Below are 23,286 nucleotides of genomic sequence, written 5' to 3'. Positions count from 1 at the left end.
CTCAGGATGGAAACTGCTGGACTCTGTGAAGCAGCGTCTGAGTCAGGACCACTTGTGTTGTCTGCTGTTGGGAAGAAGCTAAACTAATAGTCACAGAGGTGACTGACACCGTGTGAGGAAACATAAACTAAGGGAAAGCAAAGGATGGGCTGTGGGGGACTGCACAGCCGAGGGCACTGCTGCCTCGGTGCGTGGCACGCACATCCCGCTCCGGACGCCTCCGTGGGGATGAACTGGCCATGTTTGCTCCCTGAGTGTTCTCTGGGGAGAAGCACGAGCCTCCGAGCCCACGGACCGTGTTTAACCAGCGAACCGCCCAGCTCGGACCCTGGAATGAGCCTTTATGCATATTCATCAGTATTGTTCTGGTTTTTGAATTAACAAATAAACCCTAGTACTGTAGCATCCCGCCCGGCTTCCCCGTCGTTACCCGGGCAGCGCCGGTCAGGCTCGGTCCCCGCGCCGGCCTCGAACGCGGCACTTGGGGCTCCGCGGGGGCGTTCGCAACCCCCACCTAGCGGTGCATGCTGGGGGCTGTAGTCCAGGGGTTGGCAGCTGCCAGGCCGGCGGCCCGGGCGCGATGCACGCCGGAAGTTGTGGTCTGACGGCTGGACCGCAGGCGCGCCGGAAGGCGGGCGCGCGGGGCGGGGCACGCCGGGAGCTGTAGTCCGGGGTGGGTAGGCGTGGGCCATGGCGGCGGCCGCGGCCCCGGCGGGTGGCGCGGGGCGCTCGAAGGTGGCCCCGAGCGTGGACTTCGACCACAGCTGCTCGGACAGCGTCGAGTACCTCACCCTCAACTTCGGGCCCTTCGAGACCGTGCACCGCTGGCGCCGCCTCCCACCCTGCGACGAGTTCGTGGGGGCCCGGTGAGCTAGGGAGCGGACGGGATGGTTGGAGGGGGGCTCCCGGCGCCGCTGACCTGTCCGTGCCGCCCGCAGGCGCAGCAAACACACTGTGGTGGCTTATCGGGATGCGATCTACGTGTTCGGCGGGGACAACGGGTAAGGGGAGCCGGGAACGCCGGGGTTGAGGGGAGATGGATGTGAGGGGAACGGGGTATGAGGGGAAATGGGTGTGAGGGGAGATGGGTGTGAGGGGAACAGGGTGTAAAGGGAGGTGGGGTTGAGGGGAGATGGGTGTGAGGGGAGATGAGTGTGAGGGGAACGGGGTATGAGGGGAGGTGGGTGTGAGGGGAGAGGGTGTCCGGGGAACAGGGTGTGAGAGGAGATGGGTGTGAGGGGAGCAGGGCTGAGGGTCCGTGGCCACCCCTGTCCGACCCCCGGCCTGGCTCAGCCACTTCTCCCGTCTCTGCCCGCAGGAAGACGATGCTGAACGATCTGCTGCGCTTCGACGTGAAGGACTGCTCGTGGTGCAGGTGGGCAGCGCGGCCCCTCGCCATCCCTGGTCGCTGGCGGGGCCGGGACTCGCCGCGGATTCCCTCAGCACCTCGGGCTGGGTGTAGAAGTTTGTGGCACTACTGAGTACCCGAGAGGAAGTGTCACCTCCGCCCAGCGCTGTCACAGCTGCTCCCTGCCAGCCTGCTGTGTGCTGGGCCATCGGGCTTGTGGATGCTGCCCGAGGGGAGGCCGGGTGGCACAGCGAGGGAGAGGACCAGGGTCACCTCTGTTCCTGCAGCCTGTGGGAGGGCAGAGGGACCAGGTTTGCTGCACCCTTTGGGCCAGGGAAGGTGTTAGGGATCCTCACACCTTTCTTGGCTCCTTTGCTCTGCAGTAGGCAGTCTGTCTTATCTCACCTGTGTCTCACTTTCCAGCTCTACAAATAGATTTCCGCAGCAGCATATTTGTAACCATTTACACTATGTTGCTGTTCCATAAAATCTTAGTGCAATCAACTATCCAAAACCAGGGAAACACTTGGGAACAAAATAACTTCTAATAGCTGTTTATTTTCTGAGTCTGCACAGTAGCTCTGGGTACCCAAGGCACGACCAGAGTGTTTGACTGCTGCTGTTGTAACCTGTGCAGGGCGTTCACGACGGGGACGCCGCCGGCACCACGGTACCACCACTCCGCCGTGGTCTACGGGAGCAGCATGTTCGTTTTTGGTAAGGCAGCAGCAGGTTGTACTGGAAATGGTAGATGTGCTGCTGTACTGGTTTGAAAAAAGAATGGGAGAACTTTAGGAGGTGTCAAAGATTGCATTCAGTAGCAAATCCAGTGTTTTTCATAGCTGTGATTTCAACTTAAGTTTGGAAAGATGGCGCTGTTGAAAGACAACTTGAAGCTCATTGATTCTTTGGGAGAAGGAGTGGAAAAGAAGTCTTCTTCTGTAGTAGTCCATTGCAAATCCAGTGTTTTTCATAGCTGTGATTTCAACTTAAGTTTGGAAAGATGGCGCTGTTTTGTTGAAAGACAACTTGAAGCTCATCGATTCTTTAGGAGAATGAGTGGAAAAGAAATCTCCTTCTGTAGTAGTCCATCAGCCAAACATTTAATGCAATCTAAAATTTCTCCTAATGCAACGCCTGGGAGTATGTGTGCTCCATTGCCTGGCAGTCTAATGGAATTCTTGTTGTCCAGGTGGTTATACTGGAGATATCTATTCCAATTCTAACCTGAAGAATAAAAACGACCTCTTTGAGTATAAGTTTGCAACTGGGCAGTGGACAGAGTGGAAGACTGAGGGAAGGTAAGAGCTGGTATCATTGCCTCGTGTTTTGGGGGAGTGAGGGTAGCTTGGCATCATTTCACATGGCACAGTCAGACCTAGTTACAGTGCTGATGTTAGGGTTGCAGCATGGTTGCTGCTCTGCTTTCTCAATTTTTTGGTTCTGCAGGAGTTTTTTTGGAAGGCCTCCATTCCAAAATGCACTATAATGGAAATTTGTCCAAAATCTCCTCTTCTTGTTTCAGATCCATGACAGAATGAATGGGAGCAAAGGGAGCTGGGGTTTTTTTCTGAATTGTTTCAGTTTCAAGGCTAGCTTGGAAATAGTGGATCCCTTATGAAAAAAAGGGCTCCTGAGATTCAGTGGTCAAGGAAAATCAAAATCACTAGCACATTCCTAAAGTTGACTCTGTGCACATTTCAGAATGCCATTTCTGACAGTGATTGTGATCCAACTCTTAGTGTTTTTTACAAGGGCCTGAACAGGATAAGGGGTAATGGCCTCATACTGGCAGAGCAGGAATAGATGGGATATTTGGAGGGAAGTCTTGACTGTATGGTTGGTGAGGCCCTGGCACAGGGTGCCCAGAGCAGCCGTGGCTGCCCCATCCCTGGCAGTGTCCAAGGCCAGGTTAGATGGGACTTGGAGCAACCTGGGATAGTGGAAGGTGTCCCTGCCCATGGCAGGGGGTGGGGCTGGATGGACTTCGAGGTCTTTTTCTGCCCCAAACATTTCTGTGTTTACCACTCCCCAGTAAGGGTTGTCCTATACAGGGCTGAAGCTTCTGGAATGCTGGTTTCAGTGGGGAGAGGGAAGGGAACAATTGTGATTTGTGGAGAGGGATGAGGCATGTCCCCTCCATTCTTGTGTTACTGTTGCTCACCTCTGATGAGCATATTATATTTCAGAACAGAGACCGTATTAGTAATTTCTGGTTAATTCTGGTAACTTGGGACATTTTGGAGAGCAGTTCTTACTCAGTTTACAAGCTCACATTTTGCTTGTTCCCCAGAGTAAGTGTTCATGCTTCACAATGACCTCAGACAAGCCGACAGATGCCTTGTGGCATCACAGGTTTGTTCAACCCGGCTGATTTAGTTAAAACAACAAAGATTGTGGAAGAGAAATCATAGATTTGATCTTTCATTGTGGGCACTGCATCTTGGGAGCAACTCTGAATGATCCCAAATGAGCATCCTGAGCTCTGTCCTGGTCTCGTTTCTGTGTTTGTCCTGCTTTTTTTGTGGGAACACATGTGGGATGTTCATAGCCAGAGCTGATTGCCACCTTGCTCTACCAGTGGTGCTATGAATTTTCCCATTATTTAACTACTTTATGCAAAATACTCTGAGAGTATTTGAGTCCTGGCAAGGAATTAGTTGGGACTTTTTTTCTTTTTTTTTCCTGTCTGCATTGAAGGCAGCAGAGTGCAAAACTAAGACATGCCTTCAGAGGCTCACTCAGTTTTGGAGGGTGCATGGCAGAAACAATTTGTGTAGTGGACTTGCTTCTTTTTACATGTGCATTTTAGCTCTTAGATCCTTCTGCAGCCCCTCTGCAGCTGCAGAGGGAAGATTGTTGTCTGCATTTTCTTCCTTGCAGGTTGCCAGTGGCCAGGTCAGCTCATGGTGCCACGGTGTACAGTGACAAGCTGTGGATCTTTGCTGGATACGATGGCAACGCACGGTATGGGACACTATCACCCTCTCCTTGACTGCTTTTGTGAAATCCCAACCCCTCAGTTTCCACCTTCGTAGAGACATTTCCATATTCCAAGAGATTTAAACACTCAACTGGAGCTTTGCAAACCCAGTCTGTTGTTGAGCATTGCACTTTTGCAGTTCACTGGTTCATGTTCAAATAAGTGTGTGCGTAAAGCCTAAAGATCTGGTTACTCAGAGTGGCTGTGGATGTGTAATTTGACAGCATGCTTGGTTGTAAGGCTGCAGAATCATCTTTGGAGTTTGGCAAATGCACATTTCTTGAACGATCTCCAGCACAGGCTGGCTGATGTTGCTGAATACTTAGAGAGCAAAGCCTGGATTTGCTATGAAGTCATCTGACAGAACTAAGAGAAACGTGTCAGTTTTTTCTCAGAAATCTCTGGAAAGATGTAATATTTAGGTTGAAGGGAGGTGGGATTTTTTATGGGGAAAGACTGCAAAGGAGTGGTGCTGAGATGTTAGAGGGAGCCTGGTGCTTTGTCTCACAGTCATTCCTTGTATTTGCTGTTGGTCTGTCAGGGAACAGTCAATTCTGGACGTGTCCTTTTTTTTCTGTCGTGATGAGCTTGAGGAGTAATTTATGTTGATGTACAATATTTGCGTAATGAGAGCACACAGGGATTGTCACAAATGAGGTGCTGGGTTGCCTCCTCTTTTGAGAAGAATCTTCAGAAAAGTATCCAGCTCCACAAAGTCTCCAAGAGAACTGCTGACAGTCGGGAATACAGATGGGATGTCTTTGTTATTTCTGGAGGAGGAATTGGTATAAGATGCATGACTCTGTGGGATTGTTCAGTGCCAGCTTTAGGGAGTCCCCCTGGGCCTTGGCTAGCTGTAAGGAAGGAGTGGGTGAGAGGAGCTGTCTAATTTATGTTAAATATGTCGAATCACTTTAAAAAAATGTCTTTTTATGGAACTTGAGCCTCCAGGCAGATTTGAACAAAGGAAACATCTGTAGTTACTGTGAGTAACTTGTTCTGGGAACAGCACAGTGAGAGATGTGTCAGGTTACCTGCTCCTTTCTGTATTTAAGGAAGGATTCAGCCACGTAAATAATTGTTGTGGTCAGTCTCAGTAGTTAATAGGGATGAGCAGACGGAGCAGGGTAAAAAGGGGTATTTTGTAAAAATCCTGAAGATTAAATAGCTCAAATCCTTAAGCTCCAGATTGAGTTGCTGTATGTAGCTGTTAACTGCAGTGTACTTGCTGAAGCAAGCTGGGGTGAGGCTGTAAAATTTAGGTATAGGACAAAGGGATTCTAATAATTATTTTTCTGTCAGTGGAAGTAGGATAATGTTCTTGTGCAGAAGGAATGTTGATGAAGTAGGATTTCTGTCCGTTCAACACTGTTAGAAAAAATGAACTGTTTCAAATCAAGCATTTTTTTGTGTTATGGCACAGATTAAATGACATGTGGACAATAGGTCTGCAGGACAGAGAGTTGACCTGCTGGGAAGAGGTAAGAAGCTTTAATTTTAACTAACACATAAAATTCTCTTTTTTGGTTTTAATGCACAATTATTTAAAATTTCCCATTCTAGACTGCACTTCTTATGTTCCAGAATGTGTTTTTGATCCACAGTGAAAAGAAACAGTTCAAATTTGATTTGGTTTGAGTATTTGGAAAACCAAGTGTGTATGAAAGAGTGATTTTTTTTTTTTGCTTGTGAATCTGTGAACTGGACTTGGACTTCCCGTGGGGATTTGCTGTGCCCCCTGTGGAAGGGACTGCATTCCCACTCAGACCACTGACACAGACTGGGAGCTTTTGCTGGCCAGCTGACCAAAGTCCTGATCCTTGAAGTACTGGGAGCTTTAAAAATGTGGCCTCCCAACCTTTTTATCCAGGGAAAATCAAACACGTAAGCACAGCCGGAGTCGATTACCTGTTGATTTCCAGCTTTACAGGGCTCATGCCACGTGCTCGCCCTGGCTGCACCTGTGTCCCCTCACCCTGCAGTGTCCTCAGCATGTGGAATTGTGCACTTTAACAGTACATTTCTGATTCTGAACTTCATTACCTTTCAGATTGAGCAAAGTGGTGAAATTCCTCCTTCCTGCTGTAATTTTCCCGTGGCGGTTTGCAAAGACAAGATGTTTGTTTTCTCTGGCCAGAGTGGAGCAAAGATTACCAATAATCTCTTCCAGTTTGAATTCAAGGAAAAGATGTAAGTGTAGACAGTTAAGTCGCGCAAAATCCACATAATCCTTGACTGCCTGAGTTGCAAAATGTAATACTTAAGGGCAGTGAGGGAGAACACTGTCTCCTGGTGATGAAGGGTAGAGTTAGAAAATTTAAAAGCTTGTAAGAAACTCCCGTGTTTCCTGTCCCAGCTGGACACGGATCCCCACGGAGCACCTGCTGCGGGGCTCGCCGCCCCCTCCCCAGCGGCGGTACGGGCACACGATGGTGGCCTTCGACCGGCACCTCTACGTGTTCGGCGGCGCTGCGGACAACACGCTGCCCAACGAGCTCCACTGCTACGACGTGGACTCCCAGACCTGGGAGGTGATCCAGCCCAGCCCAGACAGTGAGGTACAGCTTTCAGCTTGTGTTTTTTCTTTCTGCTACTTCTTTTTGCCATGGACACTTTTTGACAAGAGCATTGGCTTTTAGCTGAATAGTAACAACTCCTTCCCACTGATGGTTAATCAGCTCAAATATTGTGGGTAGCAGTCCTTAAAAATTAATCAGTGTTGACACATCTAAAACTTCTCTTAACACATTTTAAAGAAATACCATGAAACACTTTGATATGCATTTCAATCATTTGTTCAGTTAAAAGATGAACAATTAATTCAGTGTGTACCAGTGCTTCTTTGGTTGGCTGTGTGAGCCTCTTGAAGCAGAATTCAAAACTACACAAGATTTGATTTGTCTCTGTAATGCCATGTGCGTAGAACCTTATAAATTCTGATAATACATAGAGGTGTGGCTGGCAAATAGTAATATGGAGGCTCAGAAAGGGCTGTTTTAACATACTTCCATTAATAAGAAATACAAATTTTAAAATGTCTGTTTTCACATGGACATCAAAAGGCTGTAGACCACCAAGTGCCAAGGAAACACTCCAAATGAGACAATACTTAAAAAGAAAAGAAAGATTAACATATCAATCTGTTTCTTTTGCTATTTGCTACTCATGAAGGCAGCAATTGTATGATAAAATGTCTGGTTTTTATTCAGAGCACACTCACAGATCCTGTCTGGGATCAGCTTGTATTCCAGGTGGAAGTGCCCAAGGGCTCACCTGGTTTCAGTGCATATTTCAGGTCACGTAAGTGAGGATCATTTCATCCCAGAACGCACAAGCAGTCATTCCCTGAAGCCCATACCAGTGTGTGTAGTTCCTGGCTTTGGAACAGCATTCATTGTGTTTATTAATGTGCATAGATTTCACCTTAAGCCATGTTAAGGTACTGCAGCTGATGCCACAGTGGGTTTAGGGTGTGAGCTGCACTGCAGGAGGGATGCTCTGTGTGTGTGTGCTGTGCACACAAATACACAGCCTGAGGTTACACCTCAGACAGTGGAGTGTTGCAGGAATTGAGATCAGGTGCAGAGTTACTGATTTAGCCAGCACAGGTGTGACAGGGCTCACCCCCAGAGCTGTGTGGGGTGTTTGGTGTGTTTATGTGTTTGCAGACACAGCATTGGATGAGCTGGAGAATCACACACACACAGAGCTCGAAATTAACCATGCACATGGGCCTCCTTGGGAACTGTTATTTGACCAAAGTATTTCACAGCAGCCTATTTAATGCTTTACAGAACTGATTTAGTGTCACATGAAATTAATAAAGCTGCTTCTTCAGCTTTTTAAAGCCACAGTTGCCTCAGGACTGTAGAACCTGTTCTGTTCCTGCCAGTGTTGCCGTTTGACGTGTGAGGCTTCAGCAGGCATTGGTTCTTTGGGACACAGTTGCTGATTGCTTCCAGGAGGTGAACTGCTCCTGGCAGTGTTGTACACCAGCATTATTCCCTGAGTTATCCCCTGCTGAATTTCATTTCAGATTTCAAAGCTCTTTGTCTGTCTGTAATCCCAGGTTAGTTGCTTGTGTTGTATTTTGTAGTTTCCTTCTCTGGTACAGCACCTAGAAACTGAATTGGTAGAAATGGGAGGTGAAACTGGTGCTGTTGAAACACATGATAGTAAATTTTCCTAAAAGGCTGATTAACTGCAGTCTTTTGGTGTTTCAAGTAAGTTTAAATTATTGTGTGTCTTCTGGAGTCATAACTATGTAATTTCTCAGAATCCTTTTCCTAAAGTTTCCATGAACTTTTGGCAAAGACTTCTAAAGATAGCATTAAATCTCTAATATCATCCTGTTCCCTGGACACACTGAACTTGGATTTTCCTTTTTTATCCATCTCTGTGAACAAAATTACTCATGTTAATTTGAAACAAAATAGAAGTCGATAAGTGCAATGCTGTCTCAGCACTTGAGGGTTTCTGCTGTGTGTGAAGTGATAGTGACCTCTGTTATTGTGCAGCAGAATGACCTACCTTGATTTTTGGAGTTGGGTTTTTTCCTTTCCAGTGGATGGATAGTAAGGTTTACCTTCTGCTTGCTCTGTATTATTGGTATGATCTTAGAAATGCTGCATTACAGCTTTGCTTGCCTGCACTGTGGTGAGGTTACTTTCTTACTTATGGTCATGTGATGCATATTCATGTGATGCATATCCTTAATTCTTTCTTCTTTTGGATGTTTAGCATGGAATGGGTAAAGCCTCTGGAGTCCAAAATAAGGTTTGGTGCTGATTAAGCTATTAATTCAGTGGTGATTTTTACAGTGCTTTGCAAAAGGGGTTACAGAAGAGATTGCTTATGCTGAAGGAGAGTCATTACTGCCATTCTAGTCTTGTTCTCTGAACTTAGGCTGCCCTGAGGAGCTTCTCACAGTGATCAGGGAGTGATTTGGACTTTTCAGACCTGTTCGTGCCAGTAGCAGGAATAGGTCTCAGGTGGAAATCGTATGTCCTCTGCTACCCTGTTATGGTCAACACAGAAGGTGACAAGTCACACAAGGCTGAAGAATCTCGGGGTTGTTACCTGGAAAAGGTGGCACAGTTTGGGCATTAATTACAGCAAAGCAGAGTGAGTACTAGGAAGATCCTAGAGGCACTTCTTGAGCACAGACAGCAATCATGTGTTAGGTGCTGCAGGTGCCCTGAGACAGTTTGGCATTTTCTGCATTTTGAGTAAACAGGTAGAACAAACCTGGGAATAGATTTGGCAATGGACCTGTTGTAGTTCTCTCCCCAGGGCACTCAGAATTCTTGGTAGTGTCTTGCTGTGGGATGGAGGATGGGAAATGGCTTATTGAGTAGAAGATGGCAAACTGAGATGGAACAGGTCAGTACTTCAAAAATAAACCAGGAGCTGCCATTTTATGCTCCAGAGTGAATAACAAGACATCCTTGTTGAGCTACACAATTGCAGTCTGTAGCTCCTCAAACCTATATATAATACATGTACATATATATTGTTCAGAGCACACAGAGCTATTCCCCATCTTTGCTGTGAAATGATTGTCACAGCTGCAGGTTCTCCTTTTCTAAGGCAGCCACAGGAATATCTGATGGATTTTCTTTATGCAGGGCTACTGAAGGATTCAAAAACAAGAAACAGATTTTTTTTTTGTTTGCCTCAAGTTTTTCTATTGAACTCAAAATATTCTTTACTTTCTGCAGAAGGTTGGAGCAGCATAAGAAATCAGCAGGCAGTAGGAGCTAAAATGCCCCATGTTGCACAGCTGACAGACGTGTGCACGTGGCAGCCATGGCTTCTGCTACAGAGAGGAGTGTTCTGCAGGGAGTGACAGGAGCTCTGGGTCTGGCAGGGAGCAGAGCCAGTTGTGGACACAGACCCACAGAATCCAAGGTGATGTTTGGAGCAGGCACTGCCTCATAGAGGCAGGGTGTTATGTCAAGAAGAAGAAAATTCTCCCTCCTCACAGTTCCCATCATCTCCCTGTAGCTGCAGGGACTGGCGAGTCATCCATCTCTCCTGAAGTTATGAGGGAAATCTCTAAAACTTGTTCTGGGAAACATTTCAGTCTCACAATTAGGGCTTTCAAAGCCAAGAGCAATAAAAATCTCCAATTTTCGAAGCTCTTATTTTTTCTTTTAATAAGCCAAAAAGGAGGTTAATGTGCTGGTAACCTTCTTGGGCTTACTTGGAGGCTCAGTTTTGGAGGTTTTTCAGACAGATTACAGTGACATGGTTTGTGGGCAGCTGAGGAAGATTAAAAGGACTTAGTCATCCTCCTGGGGATGAGTCTGCCCCAGTCTCCTTGTGCAGAGATTAGTTACACCCCTTGAGGTATCTTCAGGCAAGAGAAACACGTTACTGTGTGCACAATGCCCCGAATTCCTGCAGTGAGCCCCCTAACAAGATCTGCCTCACACGTGGGCAGGGTAGTTATCAAGGTATTGTGGGAGAGATAAAACTGAGCATTTCACAATCCAGAGGGAGGACTGATGCTTTTGATGTTTATAAATAATGTGCAGTGCTCAGGCTTGCATCCTTTTTAAAAAACGTTTTTAAAAAATGTAGGAGCTTCATACCAGTGCCCTTTGCAGGTCTGTGCTCAGTGAACTGGAGAGAGACATCTTGAAAATGTTTGTGTTTATAAGAATCTGCACATCAGAGTACCTGTAGCTGACACTATTGTACAGCTCCACTTCTGTTTGTCAATTCTATGTTCATATCCTTTCTGAGGGGTGTTCATTATGACATCCTTTTACAGTGTTCTCCCAGAGAAAGCAAAATGCAAATTATGTGGATGATAGGCAGAAGGAATATTTCTGTAACTCACTCACTGCTAAGGAACTGTAACAATACAGATTTAATATGACCCACATTAAGGTGGAATAAAATTGAGTAATGGAAGGAATTGAAATATGCTTTTTGATTGAGGTGCAGTTACTCTGGACAAACTTATGCCACCAACCTTGAAACACAACAGAAAATCACAGCTTTCATCCAATATTTATTAATTGTCCAGAGTTTTGCCAATTACTGATTACAATAACAGTCCACTCAGGGATTTTGATTTCTTCTTAAGGTGGGTGCAAACAGTCTGTGTTTCACTTTGGCTGTAGGATGCATTTATGAACAGAGTGTGTGGTTTGGACTTCATGGTTTCCCTTGCAACATCCCTGGAAACAATGACGTAAATTCCCTGTTCTTGTGGGGAGCTGAGAGAGCTCCTGACGGTCTAAAACGGCTGGAAGTGCTGTGATATTCTTCATTCTAGAAGCTGACACAGTGTGGTGTCATTAAGTAACATAAATCCATGATCCTTGTGTTCATTAGATAGATCTTCCAGTATAATATCTCCCCATGTCGTGTTTGCAAATCAGGGAGGTTGTTCAGAGAAGAATGATTGAAGATGGGAAGTCCAGTGACCAACTATGAAGTGAAGTCTCTTTCAGGTGTAGGAAATTAAATCTTCCCTGGCTTACTGGGGGAACAGAGGGTTTTTAATGTATCAGTGAAAGATAAAACAAGATCCAGCCACTTCAAGTTGAAACTAGAAATATCCAGACTGAAAAAGAAAGGAAAACAAATGTTGACAAATTGTAAAGAATGAGTGTAATTATTTAGGGAATGGCTTCCCACTGGCAAAGGGCAGGGTTAGACAGGATATTGGGAGGGAATTTTTGGCTGTGAGGGTGGTAATGCCCTGGCACAGGTTGCCCAGAACAGCTGTAGCTGCTCCATCCCTGTAAGTGTCCAAGGCCTGGTTAGATGGGACTTGGAGTAACCTGGGCAAGTGGAAGATGTCCCTGCCGTGCAGGGATTGGAACAAGATGAACTTTAAGTCCCTTCCCATCCAAACCATACTGTGATTCTGTGCTTTATGCTAAGTTGTAGGTTTCTTTCTATCTTCTTTCTTTAATCCCTGACAGCCTCTTTCTGTATTAATGGCTCCATATTAGGAAGTGGTGCTTACAGAGGTGATCCTCTGCTTTTCATCATTGTTAAGCTGCAGTGGACCCATTTATGTTGACAGTGTAGTTATGGCAATCTCAATAAATAAACTGCAGACAAAATATTTTCGGCTTTCTGACATTAGTGTGGTGTTGAAGGTTTCATGAGATGTCTTGAGAAGTCTGCTAGGGGAAATCTCTAAGAACAGGCTGGATTTTTTCTCTCAGAAACAGAATAAGTATTGTTGACCCTGTATGGGGCAAAGGAATAGAAATAGCCTTTGAAGAGGTTCATTCTTTGTGTCTGTGATAGGGCTTTTATTCCCTGTTTTCTTGTCTGTATCATCAGAGAGGAAAAGTTAAAGCTCAGTTTCCATCTTGGATTTAAATTAAATTTCTATTGTAACAAGAGCACAGCTGAGCTCCCAGCCCTGCAATATGTTAAAGAACAGGAGGAAGTCTTAGAATCACAAAAGCAGGTTGACTGGAAGGACTTCCAAGGTTTTGAATCCAACCTCATGCTCAGAGCAGGTCTGGTTGAGGCAGACTGCTCAGGGCATTGTCCATTCCATTCCATTCCATTCCAGTATATCTCCTGGGTTAGAGATCCAGCAGTTCTCCTGGCTTCCATCTAGTGCTTGTCCACTATCATGATCAAAGACATTTTCCTCTCACATTAAGAAAGAACTTCCTGTGCTGACTTGAGTCTGCTGGCTCCTCTCTTCCCACCGGGCAACTCTCTGAAGAGCAGCTCTGACTTCTCCACAGGAAGGTGCCTCCTTTGCCTTCTCTCCTCTCCTGCATCCTGTGCTCCAGCCCTTGACCACAGCCTTGATGTTGGTGTCCCTCTACTGGACTTACGTAGGTCAATGCCTTTCTGTACTGGGGATCTCTGAGTGCTTCAGCTGGGGACTTAAAAAGGGTGAGTAGAGGAGGACAAGTCACATCCCTCAGCCCACTGGAACAGATGAGGGGCTGCTGGCATTGCTGCCAGAGGATGCTGCTGAACCCTCTGCAGCTCCCTGTCCACCACATCTGTGATCTGGACAGCCAGTCCCCAGTCTGTATCATTGCAAGGAATGACTGTCCTGGGGACAGGACTTGGCAAAACTTTCTGAGCCACCATCGGCCCATTTTCCAGCCTGGCTAAGTCCTTTGGAATATCAGCCTCCAGCATTTCAGCTGCTCCAGACAATGTGCTCTCAAGGACAGATTTGCTGAGAATGCAGTGCCCTCCTATAACCCATGAAGCATTTTGAAGGGGGTGATCAGGTTAGTCAGGAGAAATTTGCCCTTGGTAAATCCTTGCTGACTGGTACCAGTCATCTCTTTCATGTGGTACAAGTAGCTTCCAGGAAGATTTTCTCTGTAACTTTCTTGGGACAGCAGTGCAGTTGCCTGGCTCATGGTTAGCTGTGTTCCCAAAGTTCATGCCAGGCCAGATTTTTTAAATTAATAGTACTTTTTAGGTTATAAACAACACTTTGGTTACTCTTGGGTGCCTGCAGTGATAAACTGGATGATTCCGTTGCCATAATCTGAAAGGAGTGACAGCCTAAGGAAAGGCCCAGTAAAGGAACAACAGCCTATGGAAAGGCTCAGTAAAATCCTTCAGCATTTGCCTGCTTCTCTTCATTTATAGAGCTGCATGTCTTGAAGTTTACTCTAACATGTGTCTGTTTCAATTTTGTCTGAAAGCAGAGATTGTCTGCACCCAGCATGGGAAAACATTTTAAATCCTTAAACCTCCTTGAACCTAAAGACTATCCAAAGCTCTGTCTGTCCATCTGTTTGAGTTTGATGCTGTTGCCTGGTGTAACAGTGTGGAGACATCTCAGGTATCAACAGCTCCCAATCTCCCAGTAGTGACAGCTCATTTGTACCTTTTGTAGCTTATGGTTTTCTTCCAGTTGCAGAGAAAAATAGATACTTCTTTTTCCTTTTAGTTTATGTTGGTTCACCTGGTTGGTTTGTTGATGGCTTCTTACTTCATTTTGGCTTTGAGATTTTAATGATACTGAAGGATAGAGAGGCTCATTGATGTTCCTGGGTTGTGAAAGAAATCTGAGCCATCATTACTGGCTTTCGAGTTCAGTGCAACAATTGCTTTCCATAATACCTGCTTATTCATAGCTGAGTGTGAGGAAAATTAACATTTGCACAGTTGTAAATCTATTCTGTAAATGTAAGAAGGCTGCTGAGGAGCTGAGAGTAAGAAAGGAGAACCTTGAAACAACTGCAGAGGATTTGATTTTAGCAGTGTCCTAGTATTGCCCATAATGTTGAAATTTCTATCACCAGAAGCTCTAAAACATATTAAAATGTTTTGAGAAAGGAGTCAGAGAGAGAACATAAGCACTGCAACAGCACAAGTAGTCACAGCCTGCAATAATATCATAGTTAATGCATTCCTCACAGCCAGGAGGATGAATCTCACTACAAGGAGGTTGAATTTTTGTCCCTGACCCAGTTCTGCCGGCCGTCCAGAAGAGCTGGGCAAGCCATGGCTCCGTGTGTGCTGCCCATCTGCCAGCTGAGAAAGGGCTTTACTTCATCCTCTTCCAGTGTGTCAGTCAGCTCTGACATAAAACACAGGTTGTCACTTTGGGGTGATCCATCTGCCCTGTTTTTCCATCAAGACAAAATGTGGGAAGGCTGTCTCAGACTTGGAAATAGCTGGTGGATATTCCCTCTTCACCATCCTAGCTTGTGATCTGTGTTTTGCCTGCTTGCAGTGAGCAAACCCCTCAGCTTCTCATCCTCATCCCTGGAAGTGTCCATGGCCAGGCTGGATGGGGCTTGGAGCAGCCTGGGCTAGTGGAAGGTCCCTGTCTATGGCAGAGGGTGGAACCAGGTGAGCTTTAAGGTCCCTCCCAACCTGAACCAGTCTCAGATTCTGTGATTTGTGAAGAGCCATTGGGAGGAAGAGGGCAAACAAAAATCAACTAGTGCAAAAGATTTCATTGCTGTGTGTCTCTGTCATTGCACAAACCTTGAGAAAACCACACAGCTAAAATGTTAATGGTTCAATCACAGTGATGGGCTCCAAACAAGACCACAGAGCTTTCTCTGGACTGACCCTGAATGTTCTGGATACACAGGGACGATCTTCTGGAGCTTCAGCTGCAGGGGACTGCTGCTCCATGTCCAGTCTCTCATGCTTCCCATCTATACTTTTACACACTTTTGTTTTTAAACCTTGTAACCAGGTGTCCTACCCACCAGTGGCTTGAGAGGATATCTGCCCCAGAGGAAGCTCCCATTGTGCCCTCGAGAGAATGGGGTTTAAAAAAATCTTGGGATGTATTTGGTTTAGATTTCAGCATAACAACAGTAAAACAAGAACGTACAGCAGACTCAGAGGTAAATAAAGAAACACTTGAAAGTGAAAAAGACTTTAAAAATGGAAATTTAACTTATTATAGGAGAGAGAAATTCCACTTTCATATATGCTTTTTCTTCTCCACTCCTTTTTTCCCCCCTTGCAATTTCTCATGAGCTATTTAACTTAAGCTGTAATCCAAGAACCATTTATGCCTTGGCTCTGCATGTGCAAGTTCTAAATTGCACAGAGCAGGCTACTATTGACCCCTGAGTGGAAATTATTCATTTTACTTCTTTCACTATTTAATTTTACTTTACATTTCTTCAACTTAATTTATTAAGGACTTCAAGCTAAGCTGAATATATTCCTGGTGAGATCAAAATTTAAATCAATGAGTTTATGAAGGGGTTTGCACAGGTATTGCTGAGTTTATTTTAAAGTATAGTATATGTGCTCAGGCCCAGAGGTGGTGCTCAGGGCTGTAATCTCACCTATTTGAATGATTGCTGGGTGCTCTGGCACAGGGAGAGGCAACTTCAGTGCACAGCTTTGGGAGTCAAATTAGAAGCCTGATGAGCAGCACAGGACAAACTCCATTTGTGCTGTCTGGACAGGCTACAGTGTGAGTCTGAGCACAAGAAATGAGAGGAAAAAAAGATATGTGAAATACTTTAATTTTGAAAATGATGGCTTGAGTCTTGCCAGCAGTGTGGAAGGGTGTACTGAAAGGGAAGCAAAGGTGACCAATGAGCTCTGCTTTTGAAAGCAAAGATTCCAGCTTGTAAAGATCGTCAGATGCAAATCTCATTAACCTTAAATAGAGAAACCACTCCAACAGATGAAGCAGGGTGATGTAGCTCAGAGAGGGGTGCCAGCCCCCATCATTGGAAGTGTCAGGATTGAATCCAGAATTTCTTCTGTCAGGCACTGTTAATAAAGTAAGGAGATCACATGGATGGAGAGGTAAGTACAGGATCTAGAGCTGACAAATACATTCAGATTGGCAGTGCCTCTTTGTCTGTGTTTTTTAGCATTCCTGTATGTAACAGGAACAAGAAAGACAAGTCCTTTTGGATTCACACAAGACCATCTGGAGTTGTGCCAGCAGATGAAATTAGAATCATAAAATTACAGAACTGTTAGGGTTGGAAAAGATCTTCCATGATCATCAAGTCCAGTCATCCATCCAGCACTGCCACATTCACCTCTAATCCATGTCCCCAGGTGCCATGCACCTTTTGAACACTTGCAGGGATGGTAACTCTGTCACTGCCCTGAGCAGCCTGTGCCAATGCTTACAACCCCTTTAAGGAGAAAGTGTTTCCTAATATCCAACCTAAACCTCCCCTGCTGCAATTTGAGCCATTTCCTCTCATGCTTTCTGACCATCCTGGCTAGCAAAGTAGATAGTACTTTGTAGCTGTTTCTTATAAACTCTACCTAGGGTGAGTGTATTCAGCAGCTGGATTTGGCAGCCTGGGAGATGTCCCAGTGAAAAATTCAAGTTATGGGCAGGTTCTGGGTGTCTGGTATTGATGGATGAGGAACGTGGGGACCAGAATATCTCAACAGCTGTTTGTGCTCCTGAGCTCTATTAACCTTCCTTTCCTCCTGAATATTTTCTTGAGGACCCAGCTTTCCTTCCTTGCACTGGAACAAAATTCCTGTGGCCAAATCCTTGGTCTCGGGAGGGCCGAGCATTGTTCCCCATGTGGGTGGCACCAAAATGTCACCACTTGCAGCGTTGTCATCTCCATGTGGGGGTTTGTGCTGGCCTGAATTCTGTTCTGATTCAGTAAAACAAACACCCTGAAACTCTCAGCTGCACAATGTTTTGAGAACTGGACATGGCCTTTTCTGTTCCAGGCTGTCATTCCATGTTTTACATTTCTGTCATTAAAAATGTGGTCTGTGTGTTTAGAAAGTAAAGTTGTTTGATTACTTAAGTTGTTAGTAACTGCAGAGCTCTGGTTCCTTGGCCAGTACCAACCATTACAAAAGAAAAATCATCATTACAGCATTCCGTAGAGATTGTTGGAGTTGAATATGATGTGACTGGCAAGTACATCTTACTTGGTTAAATATTCAGGTAGCTCATATTTGCTTTCTGGCACCAGTTGTTTCAAAGCTGTAAGGCTTTTTGATTGGAAAAGAAAAAGTGGTTGTAAAATTCAATAGCAGCTTTAAAATCTAAATACTGGAGAATTTTGAGAATTATTTTAATTATAAGCAAAACTAAAATATTATTTATTTTAAAACAAGTGGAGAATTACCTGAATAAGTTTAAAGCAGGTGGGCTGCATTTGAGCTCAGCTAGAACAGTACTTTTTGTTTGGTTTTGGTTGCACTTAGTTGTGAGAAAGATGTTACAGTACAGCTGACACCAGCCTGCCTAGCTGTGTGGGAATGGTTCTTGGCAAGCAAACTTCTTTCTTTGGGATGAGGTTGGAGCTCCAGTTGATGAAGATAACAGATGTATTTTTAACCCATTATAATATGGTTGATTATTTCAATCAGCACATCTTATTTAGTTAATGAGATTATTGCTAAGAACAAGCAGAGACTATAGAAAATATATTATATTTGACAGTAATCTCATCCTCTTTCAGAGAGGTATGGAACTGGGTCCAGGCAGGAATGTACTAACAGATCAGTGTTATTCCATAACCCATCACAGTATTAATTAGAGCTAACTCTGAAGTTTCCTTGATAAAGTATCCATGACACATGCTGGATACAGAAGGCATCTTGTTTATCCAGAGGAATCCAGAGGGTTTGTTAAACTGGCACAGGCAAATGTGCCTTTTCAGGTGAGCAAGCCTGTGGTTTGTACAGCTGAGAAAAATAGCCATGTCCCAGTTACTGACTGCGGGTTTGTCTCCTTAAAAGCCGTAGTTTGAGGAGAAGAACAAGTCATGGAAAGTGTGGTGAGTAACAGGCTAAATGAGGCTGTTGTGTGATACTGTGGTGAGAGGGGTGAATTGGTGGGAATGGGAACTGCCAGTCAGCATGCTTTCCTGGAAAATCTGCCTCTCCAGATAAACATAATCTTGTTTCATGTTTGACTTTACTTGAGTGGTGTCTATAAATATGTACAAGAAGCCAAGATTTCTTATACCAGAGGGCTTTTTATTTTGTAGGCAAAGATTTAATGAGATTTGCTGCCTGGAAGACGAAAAGCCTGATCAAACTAGGGAAAAAAAGAAGTTTCTCTCACCACTTGAAGGCTTTCTCTGAGCTCTCAGTGAGATATGCTGACGTGTTCACACACCTTCGTGTAGCCTCAGGAGAAATGAGTAAAAATGCTGTAGTCTGTGCTCTGCAGGAGGGTCATGGTGGCTTTGGCTTATAATGACTTCAAAAATCACCTGATGCTGCAGCTCCGAGATGGGGTGTGTGGCAGGGATGGTGTGATCCCTCAGCCCTATAAATAGCTGCAGTGTGGGGGGCTTCTCTTTCTGTGGAGCTGGCAGGATGGAGACCAGAGCTGTGGCTCTGAGGTGCCAGCTCTGCCAACAGCTCCAGCCTTGGGCTGTTGGGCAATGGACATTCCTGGGGCCTTAGCCAGATGGTTCAGGCCTTCAGGCTGTGGGGGAGGTGGGCACTCACAGGACTGGGGCTCAGTCCTGCTGAGGTAGATGATCATTCACCTGTCAAGTTCCTGACAGCATTTGGAATAAGCGCAGCGATCACATATGCAGAATCTGCTTATTTCTAGAAGTATGTGTGGGTTTTATGTGGAAAATTACATTGGCTTTAATTTTGTAAATGATACATTTTGTAACTGCCATGATGGGTAGACCTGTGTAGGTACCACTATGATTAGAAGGTGCAGTGAATGGGTGTTCTTAAATGTGAGTGGACAATATGTTCTAGACATGCTAGGAAACAATCCTGAGGTACAGCAAATGTCAGTTGTAGGATGCAAGTGTGTGAGTGTGTGTGTCTGCATGTGTGGGGGTGTGTGAATGTGTCTGTGTGTGTCTGTGCAAGTGTGTGTGTGTTTATGTGCCTGTGTGTGTCTGTGAGCGTTTGCGTGTGTGTTTATGTGTCTGAGTGCGTGTGTGTGTTTGTGTCTATTTGAGAGAGTGTGTGTGTGTGTGTGTTTATGTGTGTGTGTGTGTGTGAGTGTGTGTGTGTGTTTATGTGTGTGTGTGTGTGACCCCAGGCTGCACTGCTTTGCTCAGAGCCTGGTCCTCGTAATGCCGAGCTTGCGGGTTCGATTCCCGTGTGGGCCAGTCACTTGACAGTTGGACTCAGTGATCCTTGTGTGTTCCTTCCAATTCAGATATTCTGTGATTTTCCCTTTTCACTGTTGGTCTCTTAATAGCAGATCCTTTTTCTTGGCAGAAGAACAGGCTTTTATTTATTACCTTGCCTTTTTCGTCCTTTTCTTGCTGTTTATTCCTGTTTTCTTTCCCCAGTTACCCAGTGGGAGACTCTTCCATGCAGCAGCAGTTATCTCAGATGCTATGTACATCTTTGGTGGCACTGTGGACAATAACATCAGAAGTGGAGAGATGTACAGGTTCCAGGTAATTTGCTGATAAACATACTCACTTCCACACCAGTTCCACATGAGTCCTCTCTGTGGAGTGTCTGGTTTAGTTCACCATGAGCTCCACAGCGTTTAGTCCATGTCCTTCTTACAGGCAGCCTCTGTATTTCAGATTCAGCTTTCAAAGGTCAATGTGTGTCTTTAAAATCTTTTGAGAAATGTTATTTAGACAGACATTTTGGTAAGGTCAAGCCCTCTAGTGCCTTCTGAAGTCCTACAGAGATTATGACAATTTTGACAAATCATTGGAAAGTGTAGCAGATGGGATCTGCTATTTAATTCATTAAATTGGCTGTTCCTCTTCATGTGCTGTCCTGTTCAGGGCTCTGGGGCAGAGTTTTTTGTGTTGCGGTTTTATCTCCATGCAGCTCTCCCACTCCCATCTGACATAGCTATGGGAATTGAAATTTTTAAATTCAGGATACTCCCACTAGATTAAATCCCATGTACAGTCAAGTTTATTTTTATTGTGTGGCACTCTCAGACAAGTCCTGAGAGTAGGTGGACTCCCAGCCTCTGAATCCTCATTTCTGGAAGCTGTGATGAGACACAGTTCTTCCGTGTTACACTGTGTTATCTGTCCTTAACCTCACCATGGGGGAAGCCCTTGCCTGTGTTTGGTTTGCCTGTGACATTCTGCTTTATGTGCTACACTGAGGCTGAGTTAATAACAAAATCTGGTGGTAGTAGGTGTAACCTTGGCACTTTTGGTTATAGAATCATAGAATCAGGAATATCCTGAGCAGGAAGGGACCCACAGGGACCATCCAGTCCAACCCCTGCCCTGCACAGACACCCCAACAATCCCACCCGGGGCATCCCTGGCAGTGCTGTCCAATCACTCCTGGAGCTCTGGCAGCCTCAGGGCCGTGCCCATTCCCTGGGGAGCCTGGGCAGTGCCCAGCACCCTGTGGGGGAAGAACCTTTCCTGATATCCAACCTAAATCTCCCCTGACACAGCTCCAGCTGCTCCCTGGGTCCTGTCCCTGCTCACAGTGAGCAGAGATTGATGCTGTCCTTCCACTGCCCCTTGTGAAGAAGCTGCAGACCCTGAGGGGATCTGACCTCAGGCTCCTCTGCTTCGAAGTGATGTGAGATTTGAAGTTTATATAGCCACTGAAATGAATTCTCTCTTCTGTGGGGTTTTATTTTTTTAGTTTTCTTGTTACCCTAAATGCACTCTCCATGAAGACTATGGAAGGCTGTGGGAAAACAGACAGTTCAGTGACTTGGAGTTTGTTTTGGGAGAGGTGAGTAGAATTTATTGGAGAGGTGCCAATGGGGGTGTTACTGTGTGTGTGGTGTATTTGCTGGGAAAAAGCAAATTGTGCAGTGGTTGTGCCAGAAACCCTGGGAATGAATCACTGGTGAGCTGTCTGCCTGGTTTAGTAAGTTTCACTGATCCAGATAAATTTTTAAAGCTGCAATGGAGAAGAAACTTTTAAACTGAGAAGATCTGTGGGTCACTGACTTAACCTGAATTTATCGAAGCATGTTATACACAGTTGCAATGTGAAAATTTACCAGTGACCTCTGTACTCCTGGGTCCCAGTTGCCTCCTAGGAAGGCAGGTCAGTGTTTGCAAACCCATTGTCATTTCAAGAGCCATTTTTAATTACTGAAATAAAAGAGAATGAGAAAAAGCAGTACAGGGGAATGGTTCTCTAGTAATGCAAACAGTTAAAACATTTAACAGAGAACAGGTTTTCTGAAGATGAACATGAGAAATTTGAACTTACCTGCATTCCTTTTGCAAAAAGAAAAAATTAGAAAAAGCTTTGCAAAGCTCAGAGAACAGATCCTCAACAACAGGTGAAATAAATTATGGCAAACAATAGCAAAAACCGTACTGTTATTTTGGAAAAGGAAAATTAAACAGAAAATCAGATGCAAGAATAAAAAGCACTACATGTGACACAGCAGCTTCCACTCAGTGAATGTGACACAGGCTCTTTCCCAAATGGTGTTTGCCATTAGCCTTTGGGGAAATAGGTGTTGAATTTCATCTGTATGTGCAGAGCAGATGTAAGGCTGCCTTTAACTTGAAATGTATCATAACCTGGGGTTCAGGCCAGGTTTCTATGACTTCTGCCATCTGCCATGACCATGGGATTTGGGGGTAGAAGTTGAATGTGATTTCTGCCTTTGCCTTTGGCAGAAGGAGGAGCGAGTCCGAGGGCACACTGCGATCGTCACTGCTCGCTGCAAGTGGCTGAAAAAGAAAATCATGCAGGCCAGGGAGAGGGTGAAACAGGTGAGTATTTTGGAAAAGTAGCCTTGTAGCAAGGTAAGGCTTATTCTGCCCAGGTTTGGGAATAAGGTTGTCGGAGAAAAGTAGTGTCTGTTGAGACAGCTGGAGGAAGGAGCAGTGTCTGATGCTAAGGTGCTCTTGAGCAAGTAAAATAAAGAAGATCATTAGTATTAACTAAGGCTACTGGATGTGTATCAGGAGTGTAACATGGAGGAGCCAGAGTTAATCCAGTTATCTGGATTTGACAGTGTGGTTCTTGGAAGCTCTCATAGCTGTCTGAGGTCTAATCTTGTGGAATGCCCCAGAGAGGCGTGTGTACCCTTCCCTGTGGGGGAGGTAAGAGCTGTGTCATGGGGATGGCCCACAAGATCAGACAGATTAGAGGGAAGAAAGGCAATGCTAAGGGTTTCAGCTGCCTCTGTTCCCTTAACCTTTGTATTTTTTTTACTTTTTCCAGAGGTGAAAGTCTGGTGCCTCTAGTCATTGTCTGTTAATTTTGACAACTTCCAGCTTTTCAGCAGCAAACATTTAATGGCTTTTTGGGGGATAGTAGCACACAATCTGCAGTAAGATGTGGATGCCTCACTGCCTCCCAGTTAATTGTTCTGCCACTGAGAAGGCTGTGGGAAAAGGCTGTTAAAGTGAAACTTGAAGTAACAGAGTACTTTAAAATGCTTCTCTGCAGCACTTTGTGCTCTGCATTTGTGAGGCAGGGTTTGTGGAATCGACTCCTGCCTGTCCCTTCTTCACAGAGTGAGGCTGTCCCTGCTGTGGGCAGAAATGTGAGTTCAGTGCAGTTCATTCCTCCCTTGCTCTGATGTCCTGCTTCTGACCTGTATCCAGGAGCTTACTTGTGT

At 45.2% G+C, this 23,286-nt stretch overlaps 1 protein-coding gene across 1 annotated transcript in view; it reads left to right on the top strand.

The window, feature by feature from the left end:
• The first annotated feature begins 666 nt into the window (after positions 1–666).
• LZTR1 (leucine zipper like transcription regulator 1) overlaps positions 667–23,286 on the top strand; it is a 34,234-nt gene continuing 11,614 nt past the window's right edge. The window contains exons 1-12 of the mRNA XM_041489612.1: positions 667–866; positions 939–1,001; positions 1,319–1,375; positions 1,986–2,065; positions 2,541–2,649; positions 4,232–4,315; positions 5,755–5,812; positions 6,382–6,521; positions 6,688–6,889; positions 20,045–20,155; positions 21,336–21,428; positions 22,337–22,432. Coding sequence (XP_041345546.1) covers positions 691–866; positions 939–1,001; positions 1,319–1,375; positions 1,986–2,065; positions 2,541–2,649; positions 4,232–4,315; positions 5,755–5,812; positions 6,382–6,521; positions 6,688–6,889; positions 20,045–20,155; positions 21,336–21,428; positions 22,337–22,432 — 1,269 coding nt within the window. The 5' untranslated portion in view covers positions 667–690. The remainder of the gene's footprint in view (positions 867–938; positions 1,002–1,318; positions 1,376–1,985; positions 2,066–2,540; positions 2,650–4,231; positions 4,316–5,754; positions 5,813–6,381; positions 6,522–6,687; positions 6,890–20,044; positions 20,156–21,335; positions 21,429–22,336; positions 22,433–23,286) is intronic.

This window comes from Pyrgilauda ruficollis, unplaced genomic scaffold (assembly GCF_017590135.1).
Source record: "Pyrgilauda ruficollis isolate IOZ18807 unplaced genomic scaffold, ASM1759013v1 scaffold95, whole genome shotgun sequence".
In the NCBI taxonomy this organism is placed as follows: Eukaryota; Metazoa; Chordata; class Aves; order Passeriformes; family Passeridae; genus Pyrgilauda; species Pyrgilauda ruficollis.
This window is presented reverse-complemented; position numbering and strand designations above follow the sequence as displayed.